Here is a 21,828-nt window from a genome sequence, read left to right on the forward strand (position 1 = left end):
TCGGGAAAAGTTGAAAGGATGAATGGGGAAATCAAAACTATTCTAACTAAATTAATGATAGAAACCAAATTATCATGGATTAAGTGCCTACCCATGGCACTATTAATTCTCAGAACTAGACCCCGAGCGGATGTGGGAATATCAGCATTTGAAATGGTGTATGGAATGCCCTATAGAATTGAAAGCCCACAAACAAATATTTTAATTCGAGACCGTGTGATTAATGAATATGTTTTACAATTAGCAGAACATCGTAACAAGCTTTGGGAACGCGGACTGATTGTGCAACGACCCCCGTTGGACTTAAAAATTCATAATCTTAAACCTGGGGACTGGGTATTGGTTAAAACGTGGAAAGAAGAAACCCTAAAACCCAATTGGGAGGGACCTTATCTTGTTTTGCTTACAACAGAAACAGCTGTCCGGACTGCTGAGCGTGGATGGACTCATGCCAGTCGCATTAAAGGCCCAGTGACGAGACCCCACTGGAAAGTAATTAGTACACCAGGTGACACCAAGATAACATTGAGAAGATAAAGTTATGATAGAGATTTTACTTGATTATTTTGACGCATTACCTTTTGGTATAAAGTGTGTATTGTTGTTTACATTTGCTATAGTTATCTCGCTTTTTATCTATTATATATGGAAATGTAAGAAGTGTAATTGCTAAGCTCATGCAGCCACATGATATATGCATTTTGGATATACGAATTAGGTGTAATAATTTGAACTGCAATTGTTATCCATTTGCTTATTTTAAATGTAAGGTATGCCAGGATAAATGGTGGACACACTGTGAATTCGGATACCCTCCGGCAGGAGTTTGCACACAGTGTTGGAAAAATTCAAAGAACTCTCACTGAGTGGAGACTAAAACAATTAGAGTCTTAAAAAAAAAAAAAAAAAAAAAATTATTCGGGAATCCCAAGAGTGGTGGGAAATTTTTGCTAAAGGAATAAACCCTCAATATTATTGTTACCACTCCAACGAACCAGTCCCCCTTTATAGCTGAAATCTTGGCTATAAAATGCAGAAGGGAAGTACTAACCGTGTCTTGCTTTGCCCCATTAGTTAAAGCTGCAAAGTGGGAAGCCTATGTAAACAGGCAGAAGCAGCTGTTCTCCTGAAGAATTCCCTTGCTGCTGTGAAGATGATACACCCCGTGGCTCGAAGCAACCGAATCGACGGGCAAGGCAGAGGAGGAACAAACTGTGGAGAAAAGAACCAGAACAATGGGACACTAAAGCAACAATGGCCGAACTTCCCCAGGACTGGTAAAAATATACTTAAATTGGCAAAATTGACAGACACCCTTTTTCCTGGTATACTGTTAGTTTTGTTATTGATAATAACCAAAGCAAAAGGGGGAAACCCACATGAACCATTTAAGTGGGAACTAATATCTTGGGAAGGAACGAAAACAATAGCCACTTTTAGCAACCCAGGGCCACCTGAATTCGTAGTGAAACTTTGTGATTTAGTACCAATACCTTGTGAAAAAGGACCTCCATTTTATTTATGCCCGGCCTCTGGACAGCCTTACTGTCATTATCCCGGACACTATTATTGTGGTTATTGGGGATGTGAGACAATAGCCTCGGGCTGGACAGTAAAGGCTCCTGATAAATATATAAAAGCAACCTGGACTCCTAACGGATGTGTACCTGAACAAACAGGTGTAGATCTTACAGGTCTGTGTGACATGGATTATGTAGCTCCACGTAACAAGAAAGTCTGTACCCGCATCAAATTTCAAGTATTGCATCCCCTAGAAGACGAATGGTTAGTAGGACGAACATGGGGAATACGTGTCTATGCAGGAATTCCTAAAGATTGGGGAGGGCATTTTCTCATAAGAAAAATTAAAATACCACATGATTCACTCCCTGTTGGGCCGAATAAAGTATTGAATTCACCCACTTTCCCTAAGAAAAAGATTGTCCCCACAAGTGTTACAACCACTCGTCCAAATTCCCTATCAGTAACAGATAGAACAACTAATGACACGGTGACTGAGTCCTCTTTAGTTAGGGATTCAGGAGTGTCAGAATCCAAAGACCCCTTATGGGATTTAATGCAAGCCTCTTATCGTGCCCTTAATGAAAGCAAACCAAATTTAACTAAGGAATGCTGGTTATGTTACAATGTTAGACCACCATATTTTGAGGCAATCGGAATACCAGATAGGATTCAATGGTCTAGTGGTTCAAACCCACAAGAATGTCCATGGGATGACCAGAAGAACCATACGCAAGGAATTACTATTCAATTGGTAACAGGTCAAGGAAAATGTATAGGTACAGTGCCCGAAAAATATCAGCCTTTGTGTAATCAAACAATCACTAAAGCTAACATAAAGAAACATAAGAATCAAGCTGACAAATGGGCTATCCCGACACCAGGAGCTAAATGGGTTTGTTCAGACATCGGAGTAACGCCTTGCCTATCCCTAAACGTGTTTAATCAATCTCAGTTTTGTGTACAGGTGATTATTGTTCCTCGTCTGATCTATCACACCTCTGAGGAGGTGTTACGCCACTTTGAAGGAGACCTGAACAGACAAAAACGAGAGCCAGTTACAGTGGTAACCCTAGCTACACTGCTGATAGCGGGCGGAGTTGGAGCAGGTACAGGCATAGCCTCCCTAGTAAAAGGTCAGGAATTACAAAATTTGCAGATGGCTGTAGATGAGGATTTAGCAAAAATAGAACAATCTATCCAAAATTTAGCCAATTCAGTAAAGTCTTTATCAGAAGTAGTGCTGCAAAATAGAAGAGGATTAGATCTACTGTTCTTAAAGGAAGGAGGGTTATGTGTAGCTCTCAATGAGGAATGTTGTTCTTTTGCTGACCATACGGGAGTAGTCCAGGACACCATGTCTGAACTCCAGAAAAGGTTAGATCAACGTAAGAAGATTCGTGAGGCGGGCAGGTCATGGTATGAAAACTGGTTTAATGTTTCACCTTGGCTAACTACTTTGTTGTCTGCTTTAGCAGGACCGCTTATTATGTTGATTCTGGGACTTATATTTGGGCCTTGTATATTACGCTATATTTTACACTTTATTAGAGAACGGTTTGACATAGCTAAATTGCTTATTTTAACTATGAGGTCTAGGGCAAAATATAAGAGTGTATCTATTAATGAGGATGAAGATTGTTGCGAATGCGTTATGCCACGTGAAAATTGTGCCTATTGTAATTGTGAGGTATTACCTTGTGAGTGTTATGATAAATGTTGGGATTGTGGGAAAAGATTTGTTCGCAGTGCCGAGAATGAAAGTAACGGCTAATAAACAATAATAGGAAAAAAAAAAAAAGGGGGGGGATTGTAAGAAACTATGGAATAGGATATTGTTTATTAAGATTTATGTTAAGCCTAATGTAAAGACTAGGCAACAAAAGATAAGATAACCGCCAGATGTCCAGGATGCCTCTTGTGAAAGATAAGATAACCGCCAGATGTCCAGGATGCTGCTTGTAAAAGATAAGATAACCGCCAGACAGAAACAAGACAGACGACCCCATATAAAGATATATGAGTGAAGGGTTAACACCTCCACTACATCCAGGATGCTGCTTGTAAAAGATAAGATAACCGCCAGACAGAAACAAGACAGACGACCCCATATAAAGATATATGAGTGAAGGGTCAACACCTCCACTACTTCATGAACACGGGTAAAGATGTATAAAAAGGGACTGTTTGAACTGCTCAGGGCGGCAGTTGGCGGAGCGCAGACTCCCCTGCCGTCCAGCGCTGTCTTTGCTCATATTCTACTTGCTATAATTAATAAAATTTTAATTGGATTATGATCAATTGTGGTCTCAATTTATAACAGAATCATAGAATCATTTAGGTTGGAAAAGTCCTTTAAGATCATTGAGTCCAGCCATTAACCTAACACTGCCAAGTCCATCACTAAACTGTGACCCTGAGCACCACATCTACACATCTTTGAAATGCCTCCAGGGATGGTGAGGCCACCCTGAAACTTCCCTGGGCAGCTGGTTCCAGTCCTTGACAACCCTTTCAGTGAAGAATTTTTTCCTAATGTCCAATCTAAACCTCCCCTGGGGCAACCTGAGGCCGTTTCCTCTTGTCCTATCCCTTGTATCCTTGTTGGATCTGGTAGAAATGATCCCCAGATGGCAGTGTGTAAAGGTTTAATTTAAATTCCAGATTCTGGTTGCCTGGCATTAGCAAAAATAAAGCTTTTGTGTTATTTCTCTTAACAGTTAAAAATTAGATGCAGGAAAAATAAAGAGAAACACTGAGTACTGAATTCCCCCCCCCATTTACATTTTGGTAAGAGGGAACTAATTTGCTCTCCTGTCTGCTGTGCATCCTGGTTCTGAGCTAATCTTTTCTATGCCCTAGATTGTTATTAGCCTTGCTTGCTTATTACTGAAAGATTTACTTTCTAGGACTCCTTTTAATTCCATTTGGTCCTACACTACACTGCCTTTTGTCTTAAATGTTATTTTTTTGTAGTGTCCTTTGAAAGATTCTTGGCCTTTTCTAACCCGGGACAAATTTATAGTAGCCTGGTCGAGTTTTCCTAATCATTAACGATCTTCCCAGCAGGATATGTTCTTTGTCTTCTTCCTAATGTGATTCAGGACATACTCTGTTTTAAAGTGCCCTTACCCTTGAACCATTGTGCTGGGATTTAGTGTATTAACCCAAACTCTAGTAGATTTTTCTTGAGGCTTTTCTGTGTCACTTTGCACAGCACTCGTAAGATACCCGCTGTCAAAGTGCTTGCACTTTAGTAATAACACCTTGGCATTGTTAAAGTAAGTATGTTTAAATTTTCCTTTGGCCGACTCATCTGTTTTAATTCCTTAAGTATTCAGATTTGTTCTGAGACAGGTCGAGGAAAGGAGCACTTGTTCTTTACAGAGGATGAAATAGCAGAAATAAATGTGTAAATAGGCATGACCATTAGGCCATTAGGGGTGTTTCTGTGGGTATGTCTGCTATGCCCAGAATGGTGTAAGAACAGTAATCCGCTTTGCAAATTTGGCTGTATGACCATATCACTATGTTTAGAGGTGCAGGCATCAATAGATGCAAGTGTTTTCACAGAATTAAGAAAACCATCTTGTCCATGCAGTCCAGCCATAAATGATGCACAGAACAAGAAATGATAGAAAAAAAAAAAAAGTCTTTTCAGACGCGTATCTGAGGAATCAATCTAATCTGCTTTACTAAATGAACGTGCGAAAGTGCTTACCAGGGATAAACCTGGGGACTCTACATGTTTCTCTCTTTTTTCCTCCAACAGAATGAAAACACCTTTGAGACAATAAAGGAGTTAGAAGAGGAGCCAGTGTGTCCCATTCAGTATTCTCTGTGTATCTGCGTGCACCGCTTCCCCTGTTTGGTTCCTGATCCAGACGGGAAGGACAGGGAGGGTGTAAGGACACTGCAACTCTCAGAGAGAAGATCGGCTTTTGTGCCGGCTTCAGCCAGTTCTGAGCTCTTTGGGGCTTAAATCTCCCAGAATGGGTGTGATGTTGAGTTGTCTACTCCAGGGCAAATGGAGAGGAGGAGGGGCACCTGGAGGGAGGACCACTGGCGCAGGGGACACCCTGAGCATCGGTAGCCCCACCGAGCGCTTCGGCAACGGCCCCGGGACCGGCTCCCCGCGCAGCTGCCAAGGCAGGAGAAGCGAGCCGGCCGGGCCGGCCCTCTCCGCTCCGCTCCGCTGCCCGGGGCCGGGCTGCCTGCGGGCCCCCCTCCCGCCGGGCCGCGGCGAGCTACGGGGCTGAAGGCGCGCCCGGCCCCGCAGACATACCGCCAGCGCCGCCGCGAGCCGTGAGGGGCGGGTGCGCCGCCGCTCCCGTGATGCCCTGCGGCGCACGCGGCCATTCAAATCCGAGTGGGCCGTTGTACGCTGACCGGGAAGTGGTGGCTCCTGGCGCTGTGGTGGCGCCTGTTCCCACCCGAGCGGCCTCTTCGGTGTCCCCGGCCCTGGAGCGTGGTGGCGAGATGAGGGCCCGGCAGAGCAGCCCTCCGGTCGCCTCCCCCTCGGTATCCGTGGCGTTCCCAGGCGCTGTGAGCCGGGAGAGCTGCTGCCGCTTCGCCTGCGAACTCCTCAAGCACGTCCTGTACCAGTGGCACCAGCTCCCGCTGCCCTACGAGCAGCTCGCCCGCTTCTGCTGGCGGGCGGTGCGGGTGAGGGACCCCCGGGAGGGACCCCTGCCTGGGTCGGGGGGCAGCCGTGCCACAGGGGCTGCGGCGATTGAGGTTTTTCTTGTCCGGTAACTGTTCTAGCTCAGGAAACTGTATTTTCATGTGCCAAACACTTGTAAAGTGAAGTGCAGTTGTAGCTGTATCCTTAAGTGTTACCACAACTTCATTAAAAAAAAACAAACAAAAACAACCCACAAACAACTAAAAAACCCTTTAGGTTAGGTGGCTAAAGGTCTCAAAAAGTTGCTGTTTATCTCTTGTTGTTCCACTTTGTGCTCAAAGCATGCCACTGCTTTGTTTGTTACTCAAACAACTTGAAGAAAAAAGGCTGGTAGGTGTTTTTTGGGGTGATAGCTGATCTTTAAAAGATGGAGTTTGTAATTCTCGTGGACATTCCTCAGTAGTGGGATTCAGATTTAAACTGAGTAGCTATAGGGCAGCCATTTGTGTTCATCTTGGGTCTCCTGATTCCGTACGTGGGTACCTGTAGCTCTTAAAAGGCACATAAACCCTTGAACCTTCCTTAACTTTCAGGGATGGGATGGGCCACGCTTTCTGAAGGGTGTGTTGGTACTAATGTTTCCTAATAATGAAACGTGGTGATCTTTCTTTGCTTTGTTTTCCAGGATGGAGATGTGATTAAGAAGCCACCCTCCATGGACCTGGCAAGCAAGAAGTGCCAGCAGGTGCTGACAGAACTGGAGGAAATGTTCCAGCGCTTGGAAATAATGTTTAGTTTGACACTGGTTCCTCGGGTTCTTATTCTACTTGGAGGCAATGTCATGAGCCCCAAGGAGCTCTATGAGCTCAGCTTGGAGGGTATCTGTGAGGGCGGTGCTGAGGAGAGCCTGAGAACTGCATCCTGCGTTCGCAAGCTCTTTCACTCGCTCTTTGTTGCGGATGTCTTCAGTGAGCTGAAGGCTCTCCCTGCCATGGGCACTGTTGTTATGCTCCAAGGACACCGTGATTGTGGTGTTGATTGGTTCCGGCCCAAGCTCAACTACAAAGTGCCGACTCGAGGGAGGAAACTAGCTGTTAACTTGTCCTGCGATGGAGACATCAACAGAAGTGCCTCGGCTTCTCAGCATGTGACCTCTACTTGGGAGGACTATGTCTGGTTTCAAGCACCAGCGGCGCTCAAAGGCTTTCACGAATGACCCACACTCTGTAGAACTTTAATGGAATATCGAATAACCTTTGGTGCCGCTTTAAGCGATAACTTTATCAAATACAACTGTGTATTCTTGTCTGTCTGGATCCTTTATTCAGGGCATCTGCTACCTTCCTGTAGTTCAACCGTGTCCATCTGTTTTCATCTCCTGAATGGCTGTTGAAAGCAATTACCCTTTAAGGCACAGCTGCACAAAGATACAGTGATTCTTTGGGGACCTGAGTTATGGTACAGGAGACTAATTGGCGCGTTGGGAGTAAAACTTTCCTGCTGTGTACTTGCTGAACTGGCAAATACTGGATAAACCTTTTCCCTCCCGAGTTTTAATGTGGCCATTACTAAATTAGCTGATTGCTTGGGACTCTCTCTGGGTAATGTACATGACTATTAACACACTTGGCCTTTACTAAAAAGGCTATAGCCATTCTTACCCGTAAAAGGAGACCTTTGTAGTCTGATCAGGCTTGAGTGAGTACTCGAGTGTTTGCCTATCTATTTGATAAAATTAGACTTCTCTATAACTCAATTTCAGTTACTTAATAATCCAAACAAAGAGTGGGACTTCTGAGTAGTTGGAAGGTCTTGTACTGGTGACAAAAAGAGATTGATTGGCCCTGTGGAACTGGGGAAGCACGTCTTCCTATTTTTTTACTAACCTTTAGCCCAACAGCCTTGACGGTCAGTTAGATATACAGTTAGAACTAAAAGCAAGCGGTTTCTGCTCTAACCCTCTTCAGAGGAGGTTAGGACTGCGGCGAATGAAGAGACGGGACGCAGCTTGATGCAAGCAAATGTCAACTTATTGTACAGAAGCACCAGTTTCTATACACTTTCAGAAGCTGCGCGTTTGAAACAGATTGGTTCTTGAAGCTAAGCCTTGCATACTAGGCAATCCCCGATTGGTGGTTAGCTGCCATCAATTAACAGCAAGGTGTTACCTTTCCTTGGCGCCATCCGTCCCCCACTCCCCTGTGCTCTGTAAACAAGCCTCATCATGTTAATTGTTGTCCAGACAAGCTCGAGCACATTCCCCTCAGCAAACGGATTGCCACGCATGGTCCTAGTTTCCAGCCCGCTCCTGCATCTCCCCCTTCCTGTTGCACAAAAAGAACCTTTGAAACCGAACGAGTAAAAACAAGGTATAAGTAATAGAACAAATAAAAAACCAACTGAGACATATTATCAGTGTCAAAATAACCCGCTGTCTCTGTTCCGTACAATTTGACAATTTCCCCTTTTTGTTTTTGAACAGCTAGGACCAGGTTTGCCATGTTCTGCAGGGCCCTTGCAAACATGACAGCAACCAAGGTAACAGCAAACAAACAATACTGCCAGTTGAGTGAATGGATGCCAAAAAAGACTGAAATTTTCTCAGATTTTGATACCATGTTGCTGCAATGGGGCGCCTAAAATCCACGCAGCACATACCATCCAAATCCTCACAGCCATGTCCTTGAACCAACAACAAAAAGCAGTGGCAATTTTGACTCACATGCTTAACTGCCTACCAAACAAGGTGATTTAACTCTTTAATGCTTTCCCTGCTGTTACTCCGGATAAGAGAAGAACCGCTGCGACACGTTCCCATCATAGCCTCCTACTACATATAGCATCTACAGAAAGACAATGATCGACATTCAAAGTGTAAACAGTATCATCTTCTTTTGGATTAACATTATACATAGGTGGAAGGGCACACCAAAAAAGAACTGGTTCAGTCAAAAAGTTCGAAACATAGCTGTGCCTTCTCTGAACATACCTCTGGGGTCATTCCCTTCGTTCCCTCTTTTTTTATGCAAAGAGAAACACTTCCACCAAAACAGAGAAGCCCCTATTTACATCTCTGAGCCCGGACACAAACCGCAGCTGTATGCGCCACCAGGCTCAGGGCAGGAATCATTCATGCCGTTGCACAGCTATATATCTCTACAAGCATGCAGACACCTATTAAACACTAGATAACCATGTTTATCTTTCCTATTCTCCTTCACAATACCTAGCTGTTTCTCCCATTAGTTTCCAGCCCGCTCCTGCATAGGACTCCTGCCCCAATATGCTAGCTTGTTCTCACTTAAGACAACAACAATAAAAGTTAGTTTCTTGCTTGCTTTTACTTCTAAGTCTTAGACTCTTCAATGTTTATGAAATGTGAAGAGGCGGTGAGGCGAGTGTGATCAAGTTCAGCACTATCTTTACTTGTCAAACTCCTGTTCAAAGTCAGAAGGTATTACTTGGGAGCAGAACTTGAGCCCTTTCTTCTGGCCTGGTGTCTAGTGCAGAATGGGAGAAGGACGGAGGGTGAGAAACACTTGAGAGCTTTGAACAGTGTGTCAAAACTAGGTGTCTGCTGGACTTAACCTTCAGTCAGCTACTTAGAAGTGTCTGTAATGTAGTGAGCTTAACAGCTCCAAACAGCCCTATCCCATTTGAAGAGAAACTCGAGCCTACTGGTAGCAAGGTTGCTTGCAGCTTCTTGCTAGCAAAAATTGCACGATGGTGTGATAAGAATCGCTTGAAATGAGGGTAAAGGTTGAAGTAACCTGCTACGCTTGGTGCATATTTTAACTTTACCATTTGGAATGGAATGATAAAGAACGAAGAGGAAATTAAGTTGGTATTTTTGAGCTTGGAGCACACTAGGAACGCTGTCTCTGCCTTGTTATCCATTAAACATCTGTTTACATAGTGTAGTAGCTGCTAAAGCTAGCCGTAGGGGGAAAACCTGTTAGAATGAAGAAAGCTGCCTTGTGTGCAGCTGCCCACTTGAATATGTAATTCCTGGTCTCTTGAATGAAACATAACTTGAACGTAGGAGTGTTTGTGCTCAGGAGATCAAAACCCTTTACACTTCCACCAAAGCTGCTTGTGATGCATATTTCAGACGCTAGCACTCGAGTGTTTGAAGAAGCTTTTAAACAGAAGCCTTCGTTCTAAGGATCAAGGGGCTGGTTTCTTTCTACTCTCTTCCCCAGATGAGTGCAGTGTTACTGCAGTAAACCGTTCATGTATTCTGTTACACTTGAACTATGAGTGCAGCAATGATACGGTGCCGGGAGTGAAAGAAGACAAGTTGCTTACTTTGGGGTTTTTTCTTTTATTCTTTAGAAAAGCTTTAGAGCTTCATTAACAATTTTAGTACTGTAATGATTATCAAAATGAAATGTTGTTTTCTCTATGTGATTACATTGGATTTATTTGATCCCTCAAAGTAAAGGTTCTGCTGGTGGCAGAACAACTTGCTTCTGTTCTATATATGTATCTAAAGTGCATGTTCACAGCTGTTCCACCTTTCTGACAAAGTGCATGATGTCTTGTGCCAGAAGCTTTGGTTCCTCAAAGGCAGCAAAATGCCCTCCACGTGGCATGTAAGAGTAAGTGATGATGTTCTTGAAGACCTCCTTTGCCCAGACCCGTGGTGTATGTACTAGCTCCTGAGGAAAAAGCTGCAGTCCCTGTGGGAACATACACTGCAAACCTAGAGGACATTAACTAAGTGCCTTTTTGAAAAAAGTCCTGGGGAAATTCTATAAAAACCTCCTGACTCTAGTAATTGCCACAGTCAGCTGGCAGAGCTTCACCGCAGCGACACATTTTGTGGTTTGTACTCTGCTGAAAAGCTTTGCTTGTATTTGAGTCTCCTTGAGTATGAGAATATTATACCCAAAAACGTAAAGTAGAGCCAACTTCGCACACGGTTCAATCTTGAAACGCTTCCTATTTTTAAACTTACCTTGTTTTACAGTTTTGCGATAAATGGCAAGACGCATCACCTCTTTGTGACAGTCAGAAATGAGCCCGCTCAAGTTTACTTTAGAATTTATAGTACCAGCGTAACGAATGAGTTGAGGAAAGGTAAGCTGGCTCGGTCTACAAAGGAAAAGACTCTTCTATTTGTTTGTGTGATCAATCACATGGAATTCCGTTCTGCAGCATTTTCTGGTCAGCCTCTCTTATAGTCATCTTAAAGTCAGTGGCTGTTAGAAGGTGCTTGGTTTGTTAGAAGGTACTGCTCTCCAAATTGCTTCCCCAAGTTTGTGCTTAACACTTGTAGTCGTTAGTTTTATCCACCACTAAGCCGTATGCTTCCTAATTCCGTTTAAACGTCTCTCTTGGAAATGCTCCTGATTTTCTGTTTTGTTTTAACTGAACTGAGCCAGAGATCACATTTGTTTGGTGACTAAGTATATAGACCTGTAGTTTGAACACAAGACTGAATATAGTTTGATATGTCCGCTGCATTGTCTTGGCTACAAGCTACTTTGTGTGAATTACAGGTTCAAAAGAAAAATGACTCAACTATTTTTATCAAAAGAAAATAAGAACTTAGATATTTTTTTTAAGAAGTTAAGTTTGCTGTTTTAAGTAATCTAAATGTTTATACAGGCAAACGTGTTTCAATCTCATTTGCAAATCTTTCTTACACCTACCACTTCATTACCTGGCATCATCTGTTAGACCAGGGTCCTTGGAGATGTTCTCCTTGTAGAATCGCTTTGAGGACACAATGGAGGATGTCACGCAATAAATCATCACATTGGCCAAAAGCTCATCAAGAGTGTATTTGCTATTGATAGAAAAAGATGAAGACGTTTCATTGGAAGCTGTTTCTCAATACGCTATATTGGGCTCATGCCCTGAAGAACAGTTGTTCTTGTTCTCCACTTGTTTTCAAGCATCAAATTAATTGGCACCCATGTGCCCAGAGCAAAACTGCCCGGTGCTGAAGCAGTAGTTTGCAGGCAGTCTGCTGTAAGTTTACACTACTACTTGTCATGTGTAATCTTTCATGCTCAAAATTCAGCTTTGGCCAGTCTTTTACCTATCTCCTCATTAGTTACCATTGCTCATTCTTTTAATGAGTCCTCTCATGGAAGAGCACCTGTTTTCTTACCTTTCCAAGCCTCCATCATCTTTATGCAGAAATGATTTATCTCTCCAGGTAGAGAATTTTTCCAATATATATGCAGCAAGCCCCACAGGGGAGTCATTCAGTCCACAACCTAATTCAAGAGAAGAAGAGAACCATTGCAGTTGCCTGGCATTGCAAATACTTCAGTGGGAGTTAAACTGGACTTACATCAATTCTTCAGAGTTTTCTATGAGAATTCAGTAAAGAGTGCGTTTTACTAGCCCTGGTAGTACTTTATTCTTGAAAAGTTCACCCCAATGGAATTTTGGCTATAACTGACAGCACTATAAAGTTGAGCAATTCCTATACAAGAGAAAATAGGAGTTAAGAAAATCCTCTGGGCTTCTTGGTAATGTGTGGCAGAAAGAGCAAATTCAGATGTAAAGGGATTACACTCTGAAAAGAAATTTCAGATAAACTGTTTGGGAGCACTGTCCTGCTTAGGATGGCTAACTGGGACCCTGAGTGCTGTTCACTTTCTATGTAATTTAAACAACAGTGGAGTGTTGTGTATCTGCTATCTGCTCCTGCCTTTGGGGAATGCTAACAAACATTATAAACACAGCATATTATATCTGTGTTTTAACCTGTAAAACGGGTGGGGATTACTTCAGCAGTGGTAGAGCTTGCCTTGGGAAAATTCCTGTGCCACGCTCCAGGCTGTAGTTTTACAGTATCCATAGAATTGCCTACTCTCAAGTGTATTTTAGTGTGACTTTAGCACTGAATGACTGCGTAGAAGATGATGCACAATGTGATTTCAATTTAATAGTGGACATAGTTAATGCAAAGTAAGTTTGTGCATTGGCACAACAGTTTCCCTGTGCTGTCAGGCCTAAAGTGATTTGCTACACATCAAAGTCATGTAAATGCTTTGACCAGCAAAGGTAGGGCAGGCTAAAATGTGCCAGCTAGCATATGACCCGTCTGGAGGTGAGCATTTTCTGAGCTGAAAGCTGTCTCCGAATCACTGTATTCAACTTTCATGGACTGGATGCTCAGAAATACCAGTCTTGTTTGCAGCTTACTAATGATTCAACCTGTACACATCTTAGGTACCACAGCTTCTGGTGAGTGAAAATACTGTAGCTTTGCTTTAAACCTGCCTAATGAGAACTAAACTGATAATATAGATATTTTTTGAGACTAAGCAGGGAATATGTATTTTTTCCCCCTATTTATTTTCTACCTTTCACAATTTTAGTGTGCTACAAAATCCCTGCTCTTCTTTTTTTCCAGGTTAAAGAGTCCTAGACTATGTACAGTGCTTGTAGGGAAGCTGCTTGGTCACTTTAGGGTTCTTTTTCTCCCCTTCTTGTATTCTTTTCATTATAAAATATATTAATGAAACAGGGGTGGAACAGATTCTAAATATCATGGATTTAGTGTTTTGTCTTACTCTCTTTTTGCTTTCTTTAAGAGTTTGTAAGATTCTCTTAAAGTCTGAGCTGGCTGACGTTTCAAAGCACTGTCCTTGACTCTTGGATTCTCTCACATAGCAGCAACCAAACTAGAGCCCATTGTGATTTTCTTCCTCTGCTTAAATTGCTTTGGACTTTGTTGACATCAGTTTTTATTGGCCAGTTTAATCAACCAGTCACTTAACTGCAGAGAGTTACAAAACCATTTATCTTTAGATTAAACCAAACCCTGGATAGGTGTCAGATTTTCACTTAACCATTCACTTTTATCTGTAGAGAAATTAAGATCATATTGAAAGGTACGGGTGCCAGCACAGATTTTTGTGATACTCTCTCTCCCCTGGAACTTGCTTACTTATTTATATTCATGAATTCTCATGTTAACTAGTTATTAACCCATGAACTTAATCTTTTTCTTAAGGCAGTTTAATGTCTTTAAGAACACTGGGGGAAGGAACCTCAACAAAACTTTTCTTGGAAATTAAATATGTTCCATTACTAGATCCACAGCTTCTTGATCCTGCCAGAGCTCTGATATTTGAAGCATGATTTCCCTGTGATATTATCACCTGTAAATGAATTCTCCTTTTAAAAACATTTCTGCTAGTTTTCTGATCAGACACTAGACATACTGGTCTTTGTTTTTCTGGGGGCTGTCTTCATTGTTTGGCTTTTGAAAAGAAAACCCAAAAAACCCCAACCTGGTATCTGGTTTATCTCCTTTTATTTCTCTGATATTGCAATCAGTTCAAGCAACAGACTAGGCATTAGCTGACGTTTCACTTTGAGTTTCCTCTTTTCCAGTTAAATGCCAGGATGGGGTGCTATTCCTTCTATGGTCTCCGTACCTGATGCCAGTCTGAGACAGCTCTGCTGTCTTTCCTGATGAGGGTTTATTTCAATAAAGGAATACCCCATAATCTTTGATAATATTATACAAATAAATCATGTAACTTTTCTGAGATGGCCATACCTCTCTTCAGACTCCTTATCTACTGGTCCCACTACATCATGCTTCTGGCTTCAGGTATTATGGCTGTGTCTACCTTTCTGCAAGATTCACATTGCACTTGCTTATGGTATTTTTCTTGTTTTCACCCACATTTATTTCTAGAAGCTTCAATGTCAGGGTCCTGTGCTTTACTTTAAGAGGCTTTTTGCAAAGGGTTTCTTTGCCGTAGAGAAGTGGTATGCCATTTAACAGACCTTGAAAAGTGATATTTGTAGTCTCCGTCTTTTTTTAAGCGGTTCCTTTTCACTTCCTTTTACACAGCTCTTGTCCCCATGTCTTGCATTCAGTCACCAGAATTCATTGCTTCTCAAACATGGTTGGCTTTTGTTCAACTATGTGTTTATACGCCTTAAGCAGTCAGTATACAAAGTTCATAGTGATATAGAGAAGGTTCATTACCTGCAGTGTCTAGTTTGGTGGCTTGGATGTGTAAGTATCCAGACTCTCGCAATAGTTCATGTATATTCTTCTGGATGAAAGGATACATACGTCGAACATCTTCCCTAGTAAAGCCTATGAGCCATGGTATATAAGCCCCAAGCATCACGGAAATCATCCTTCTCAAACCTTCTCTGCCAGCGAAGATAAGATTCACAGATCTGAAATCAAGTTAATGAATAGAAGGTTAAATCAAGCCATTTTCTGTTTCCAAATTTTCTAGAAAATAAGTCTGACGGGAGCTGTAATAGAAGCATTTCACTAAGCCAAATACATAAGCCCTTCACATTTATCGTGATTTCCAAAAAAATTTGGGAGAGTTAAAAATGGTACAGCTGGTGCCATCTCCATCCAGGAAAGTCCTATACTTCGTGGTACTGATCAGCTGCTGAAAGGCTGAGCTCCTTCCTTTTCTCCCTGCCAATTTTAAATTTATCTCCTTCCTGATTTAGAATGATGATCCTTGAGGTCTCAAATCAAAATGCAGCAGAGCTTACTTCCATGCCTAGTGAAAGAGAAGCCAAAGAGCACTCCATTTTTCTCTGTACAACTCTTCCGTAGATAAGGGAGGCCAACAGCATCCTGGCTTGCGTCAGAAATTGCGTGGCCAGCAGGACAAGGGCAGTGATGCTGTACCCACCACTGGTGTGGCTGCACCTCGAATACTGTGTTCGGTTTTGGGCCTCTCACTACAAGAAAGATGTGTCCAAAGAAGAGCAACGGAGCTGGTGAAGGGTCTAGAGAACAAGTCCTATGAGAAACAGCTGAGGCAACTGGGCTTGTTTAGTCTGGAGGAAAGGGGGCTTGGGGGAGACCTTCTTGCTCTCTAAAACTACAGGAAAGGAGGTTGTAACAAGGCGGGTGTTGGTCACTTTTTCCCAGGTAACAAGTGATAGGGTGAGAGGAAATGGCCTCAAGTCGTGCCAGGGGAGGTTCCGATGGGATATTAGGAAAAATTTCTTCACTAAAAGGGTTGTCAAGCATTGGAACAGGCTGCCCAGGGAAGTGGTTGAGGTATTTAAAAGGTGTGTAGATGTGGCACTTAGGGACCTGGTTTAGCAGTGGACTTGGCAGTGTTAGGTTTGTGGTTGGACTCAATGATCTTAAAGGTCTTTTCCAACCTAAATGCTTCTATGATTCTATGAAATTTAGAAAGCGTGAGAATGCAAATACCACTGTCAATGCAAAGCACGTGAATATGACTGAATGCACAGGGGTGGGGATACCCCTGGAGAAAACAAAGCAGAAGGCGATGAGAGGCAGGGCAAACAGAAGGCAGGACCCGGACCGTGGAGCCAGAAGGTAGGGTAAGAACTGGAGAAACCTTCTCTGCACTGATTCCCTTTGCTACTCACTGTGGCAGCATCTGGGCCATGTTTGTGGTAATAAGAGATCCCCAGTCTTCTCCCTGTAGGTAGTATTCTTTGGAGCCCAATCTATTCATCAGCTTATGAAATTTCCGAGCAGTTGCTTTGCTGTCAAAGCCTGTAGGTAAAGAGAAACAGAGGAAACCTGTTTGTCTTGGTGTATCATCCCCTGGCCAAAGATCATGGTCGGACAGAGGCACATGTTTATGCTGCTGTGTAAAGGCACAGTGTGCTATGCTGCTCTGCCTTGCTCCTTGGCAATACAGTGAACACAAGATGGAAATTCAGTGGAAAGTGGATGAAGTGGAAAGCAGACCTGGTTTCCAGCTACCATTACCTTCCAGATCTCCACAGCCAGCCCCAGAGCCTCAGCCACATGGGTGTTAGTGCAGAGCCAAGCATCTGCATTCACAAACTGCATTCCCTGGTGAGGGCCAGGGATGACTGAGGCTCCAAGAACCTGGCAATTCCAACAGCGCCTTTTCATCGCTCACCTTTCTGGTGTGGTGCCTCAGAGAAGCCATATCCTGGGATGGATGGGCAGATGACCTCAAACACCATGTCACCCTCATTCAGGCCATGCTCAGCTGGCTCTGTGAGTAGAGCGATGGTCTTGTAGAACTCGTAGAAGGAGCCAGACCAGCCGTGGACCATCAGCAGAGGTTGAACAGCTCAACTGTGAGGGACATAGGAGGGCTTCACGTGGATAAAATGGATATCAATCCCTGCCACACATCCAGACAGATAAATTAAAGCCTTAGTTCCATCAGTTTCTGTTCCGAACTCTGAAGAAGGAGAGTGGCAAAACTGTGATTAGCATTCACAGCAGAAGGTACACAATCAACCCATGGCAAGAAGATGCCTAGCTGAAAGGACATGCCTGGTATTTTACCTGTGTCTCATCTTTTACTTACAGACAGAGGTATTGATCCCAGTCCCAGTTACTGGGGTCACAGGAGACTGAGCATCCACCTCCTGAGAAATTGGTCTTACAGTATATAAGTACAGCTGCACTTCAATGAATAGCATAATGCAGCTAAGACACGTGCAAAAACATGACTAAATTACAAAATGTGTGGGTGATAGAAAGAGAAACATGGAAAAAGTAAGCGCAGGATAGAAGTTTAACCTGCAGATCACTTATCTAAAGTCTGGCTAACCACACCTGGCTAAACTGGGTGGTGGTGGTGGATATTCCAACCTCAGGGCCTGGGTAAATTTTACAGTTTTCAAAGGTGGCTTCAAGGCAATAGCAGAAGAAAACCTCATTGTTATTTAGTGCAGGTTCAGAGCCAGATGAAGCCCATCTTCAAGCAGATCTAACCTTATCACCACTGTGCAATGATCTTAATCTATAGAGGGTTACTAATAACATAGCCTCCACTACTGATCCTTCATTAAGCTGTTATGCACACTGTTGTCTTAATAGAGTAACCTCTTAAAGCCCCCCATTCTCTCTGTGCATTTCAGAGTGAGACCTGCTCAAGCCACAGAGACCCCCTCACCTTCAATGGTGGTTCGGAAATGGGGATTTCCACTTGCTTGCGTCGGTCAAACTGGTTCCTCCAGTAGGCCACCACCTTCTGCAGGTAGCTGGAGGTGAAGCCGTAGCGGAAGGCAGCCCCTTCCAGCTGCGGTGTGTAGCGGGCCTGCTCCAGGCGGCGATGCAGGTCCTGCGGACAGGAGCTCTTGCAAGGCTGGCCAGATGCCTGCATGTGCCCTATGCTAAGGCAGGCATGAACAGGCTCTCCTGGCTCCACCGGCTTCTGTGTCTCTCTCTGGGACACCACAAGCCCTCCTGAAGCAGTGCCATACTCTGTATAACTTCCTGAATCATCTATATGGAGAATATATTTTTCTACAGGTTAGCAGTTCCCCTAGGGCACCCAGGAGTAGTGGGTTCTACGCTTGCCTTACTGCTAACTCGCTTTAGGGTTTTTGGCACTAGGAACTTGCCAGCACTGCCAGCTGAGAGAAGAATAAGCAGCTCAGCCTGTGCTACCGACTGCTAGTTGGCCAGATAATTAGTGACAGGCTTGTAGGGACAGAAGGAAGGACCCCATCCTTCTTCACCCTTCCAACCCTGTCCTCTGCGGAAGCCCCTCAGTCCTGCCCTACTGGTGCCTTTGCTATCCCAGTGCCCTCCCACCCCATTCCACCACTGCAGACCTGCTGTCAAATTCTGCTGCTCAAAGCATGGCCTTTCTGCAGGAGCAGCCCCAGGTTGCATTGAGAGTCTGTGGTCTCAGAAAGCGTAAAGACATTGCAGTGAATCTGAGCTCAAATCCCATTCGTAAAGGGCAGTGAGCCAGAGCATCATCTAACGGACCTGCGCTGGCTATTGCCCCCAAGGCATCACCTCAAAGCAGTAAAGTGGGTGATGAACTGGCTGCACCTCGCAGCTTTCTGCCCCTCCTTACCTCCCAGGCACGGGCACCTCAATTTCTTTGTCAGATGTTTCAGTCTTGAAGGGACAGATACTTTCATCTTCTTTCCCTTTTAGAGGTCTTTCATCTGAGCCCCACCATCCATTGCCCATTTCAATAGTCTTGATCTTGTGTCTAGACCTCAGCCAGTAAACCAGCATCCCTCCAACGCCCAGAGCGGCCACAGGGACCAGGACTGCATTCCTCTGAGAACATTCAAATGACCTGGGGAGGCATAAAATTGTTTGCGCCCAACAGAAGTGTCAAGGGTAAAGGGACTATGCTGAGGCTTGTAGTCACATTGGTTGGACGTGAGTAACAAACCCCATGCAGTCAGCAGGGGCTGGGTGTTTCTGTTATTTTTGAAGATCGCAGGCAGGATTTGTGGCAGGGTTACATCTACCAGTGTTTCTTAGGGACCTTAAGCCTTTGCTGATCAGGACTTGTTAATCACAAGGCTTCTCTGTCCCTCTCCTTATGAACCAGGTGTGCCCTGGGAGACAAGGATCAGTAGGATCTGGATCTATCTGTTTTAAGGCAGGTACTGAAGTGAATGGGATAGTAGCACCTGGACAGCTTCAGGAATAAAAACTGCACAGAGTGGGCTGAGGAGCAGAGACAAGAGTTTTCAGCTGCTGGAGACAGCTGGATGTGCTAGACATGCCCCTTGACTGTGCTATATACATAGCTCCCCTACAGATTCAGTCATCTTTTAGGGCAACGCTAGCCCTCCACCATAGCTGCCCATAGGTAAAGGTCTCAACTTGTCTGTCTGGTGCCTCTTTTTCTTACCTAGACAGCAAAGTTTCAGACTTTCTTGAGGTGTGGGAGCTCAGGCACCAGAGCTGGATTTAACAGACAGACAGCAATGTTTTAAAACCGTTCAAACCCTTCAGCAATCAGTCCTAAATGTAGTGTCCCTTCCCATCCCCCTGACCTGTGCCTCAAGCTCTCCAGCTTCCCTTGGGGATTAGCAGAGCTGTCTGGGGCTATTGCAGGGGGCTCAAAGAAGACTGAATGAAGATTTTTTGTCATACAGGGTATGGAAGGGACTATGCTGTGCCCCAGCCCAGGTGCTAATAAAAAGTGAACTCCTCAGCACAGAGCAGCTATTTCACTTACCTGATCCGGGACAAGGTGCCATCCCTAGAAAATGGGGGTGGGGGTGGGGTGGGAAAGATTCTTGGTCTGATAGTGTTGTCTGAATGGTACCATCCCTTGGGGATGGTGTAAGGAACATCCCCTGCCAGCACCATTTACCGCGCAGCCATGGGATCACAAGCTGTTCAGCTGGCTGGCAACAGAGACAGTGTTTCTGGGCTGTGTTTTAGCTGGATAGTTTGTCACCATAATATTCCCGCCTTCAGCGCAATTTAGATAAAAGGCACTGAACAACTGGGTAGGTGTCCTTGCGGTGTTTCATCCTACAGAGGGCTGTGTTACTTCAGCCAAGTAAATAGTTTATTTTGGCAGCTGTGTAGCGATAGGTGCCCAGCCTTGGCAGGGGACTTCCAAGCTCAAGGGTTACTCTGCTGCCAGCCACGTGGTACTCATCCTGCCCAGGGCTGGCATGAGGAGCAGCTTGTGGGACCCTTCCCTGTTCAGGTTCAGTGAGCTGCTGTACCTTTGCTACTTCCAACTGCTCCTGACTGGATACCAAGCTTTTAGGTCTCATCTGCCCGCAAGAAAAAGGAAACATCCTCGTTGGTTCTCTTTTAGCCTGGTAGATTCTCTTGCAAGAAAAGCAGAATCTAAAATCTACCAAAAACTTAGAAGCAACAGAGAAAGTCTTGTTACTCTGCAGCTAGATGAGGGAGCTGTTTGGTGTCATAATTACGATGCCTTGAGACAAAAAAGAATTAAAAAGGACAGGAAACTCCATGAAAAACCAAGTCCACTGGGTGTTTCCTGTTGCCTGGTACCCTTTCCCACTGCTACCTGTGATGCAGAACACAGTGCCTGTACTGGACACCCCAGCAGTAGTGAAGGCAATTGGGTAATTGATCTCTGAGACAGTCTATGTGATTTTTAAGGAAGTATCTCCTGAAACCACTCCCAGACAAAGAAGACCAAGAGCTCCTAAGAGCAAACAGTGTCAGCCTCCACCTCCCTGGAGGCTGAGTAGCTTATGCAACAAGTAATAACAACCCCCTGCACTTACATCCTGGAGTTTAGTGAGTCAGAGGCACGAAACCAGTTAGCACGGCAACAGCACAAACTCGGCACTGCTAACAAAGCAAGCATGTCCCAGAAACAGCTCTCTGAGTGGCACAGAACAAGGCTCAGTCTTATAAAACCTCCTCCCTACCCATGCTCAGGAAAGCTCAGCTGCATGCTCCCACCCACCGATGGCCTGGTGGACCCCACCGGGCCTTTCTCCTGCCCCAACCCTGGGGACCCCTGTTTAGAGTCCCTCCTCCCTGTGCCAAAGAGATCTCACCAGGCGTTTGGAAGCATCTCCTGCCACATGTCCGCTCCTCCTCGCCTAGCCACAGCTCCCAGCGAAACAGCCCAGGTGTCTCCTCTGCTGGCTTTCTCTGCCGCAGCGACACTCTCCTGGTGACAATGCAAGCTACATCAACCGTCAGTGCCACCTATTGCCTAAACGTGCGCTTGCAAATTAAGTTCAGCAAGAGACAAATGCCAGGTCCTGCACGGGGAGGGAACAGCTCCGTGCATCAGCACAGCTGGGCGCCAGATGCACAGAAAGCAGCTCTGCAGAGCCTGGCCTGAGGTCCTCAGCTGAGCCTGAGCCAACAAGGTGCAGCAAAGGCCGGTGCGTACAGGGCTAGGTAGCAAGCTGTTAGCCAGCAGGCTGGGCGAGGTGATCCTTCGCTCTCTTCAGCACTTGTGGGGCCACATCTGGAGTGCCATGTCCAG

The 21,828-nt window shown here is 44.6% G+C and overlaps 1 protein-coding gene and 1 pseudogene across 1 annotated transcript; one reads left to right on the forward strand and one right to left on the reverse strand.

The window, feature by feature from the left end:
• Positions 1–5,856: 5,856 nt before the first annotated feature.
• Positions 5,857–7,401, forward strand: LOC121082323 (MAD2L1-binding protein-like). Its single transcript, XM_040581670.1, has 2 exons — positions 5,857–6,186; positions 6,831–7,401. The coding sequence occupies exons 1-2, from the start codon at positions 5,857–5,859 to the stop codon at positions 7,359–7,361; spliced, it is 861 nt and encodes a 286-aa protein (XP_040437604.1). The 3' UTR covers positions 7,362–7,401.
• Positions 7,402–10,458: 3,057 nt separating this feature from the next.
• On the reverse strand, positions 10,459–21,432 carry LOC121082324 (annotated as a pseudogene).
• Positions 21,433–21,828: the final 396 nt, after the last annotated feature.

Source organism: Falco naumanni, unplaced genomic scaffold, assembly GCF_017639655.2.
Source record: "Falco naumanni isolate bFalNau1 unplaced genomic scaffold, bFalNau1.pat scaffold_70_arrow_pat_ctg1, whole genome shotgun sequence".
Classification (NCBI taxonomy): Eukaryota; Metazoa; Chordata; class Aves; order Falconiformes; family Falconidae; genus Falco; species Falco naumanni.

Excerpts from the sequence above, each read along its gene's own strand:
- LOC121082323 (XM_040581670.1), top strand. The coding sequence starts at position 5,857 with ATGCCCTGCGGCGCACGCGGCCATTCAAATCCGAGTGGGCCGTTGTAC. Across the intron at positions 6,187-6,830 it reads TCTGCTGGCGGGCGGTGCGG|GATGGAGATGTGATTAAGAA; the intron begins GTGAGGGACCCC and ends TTTGTTTTCCAG.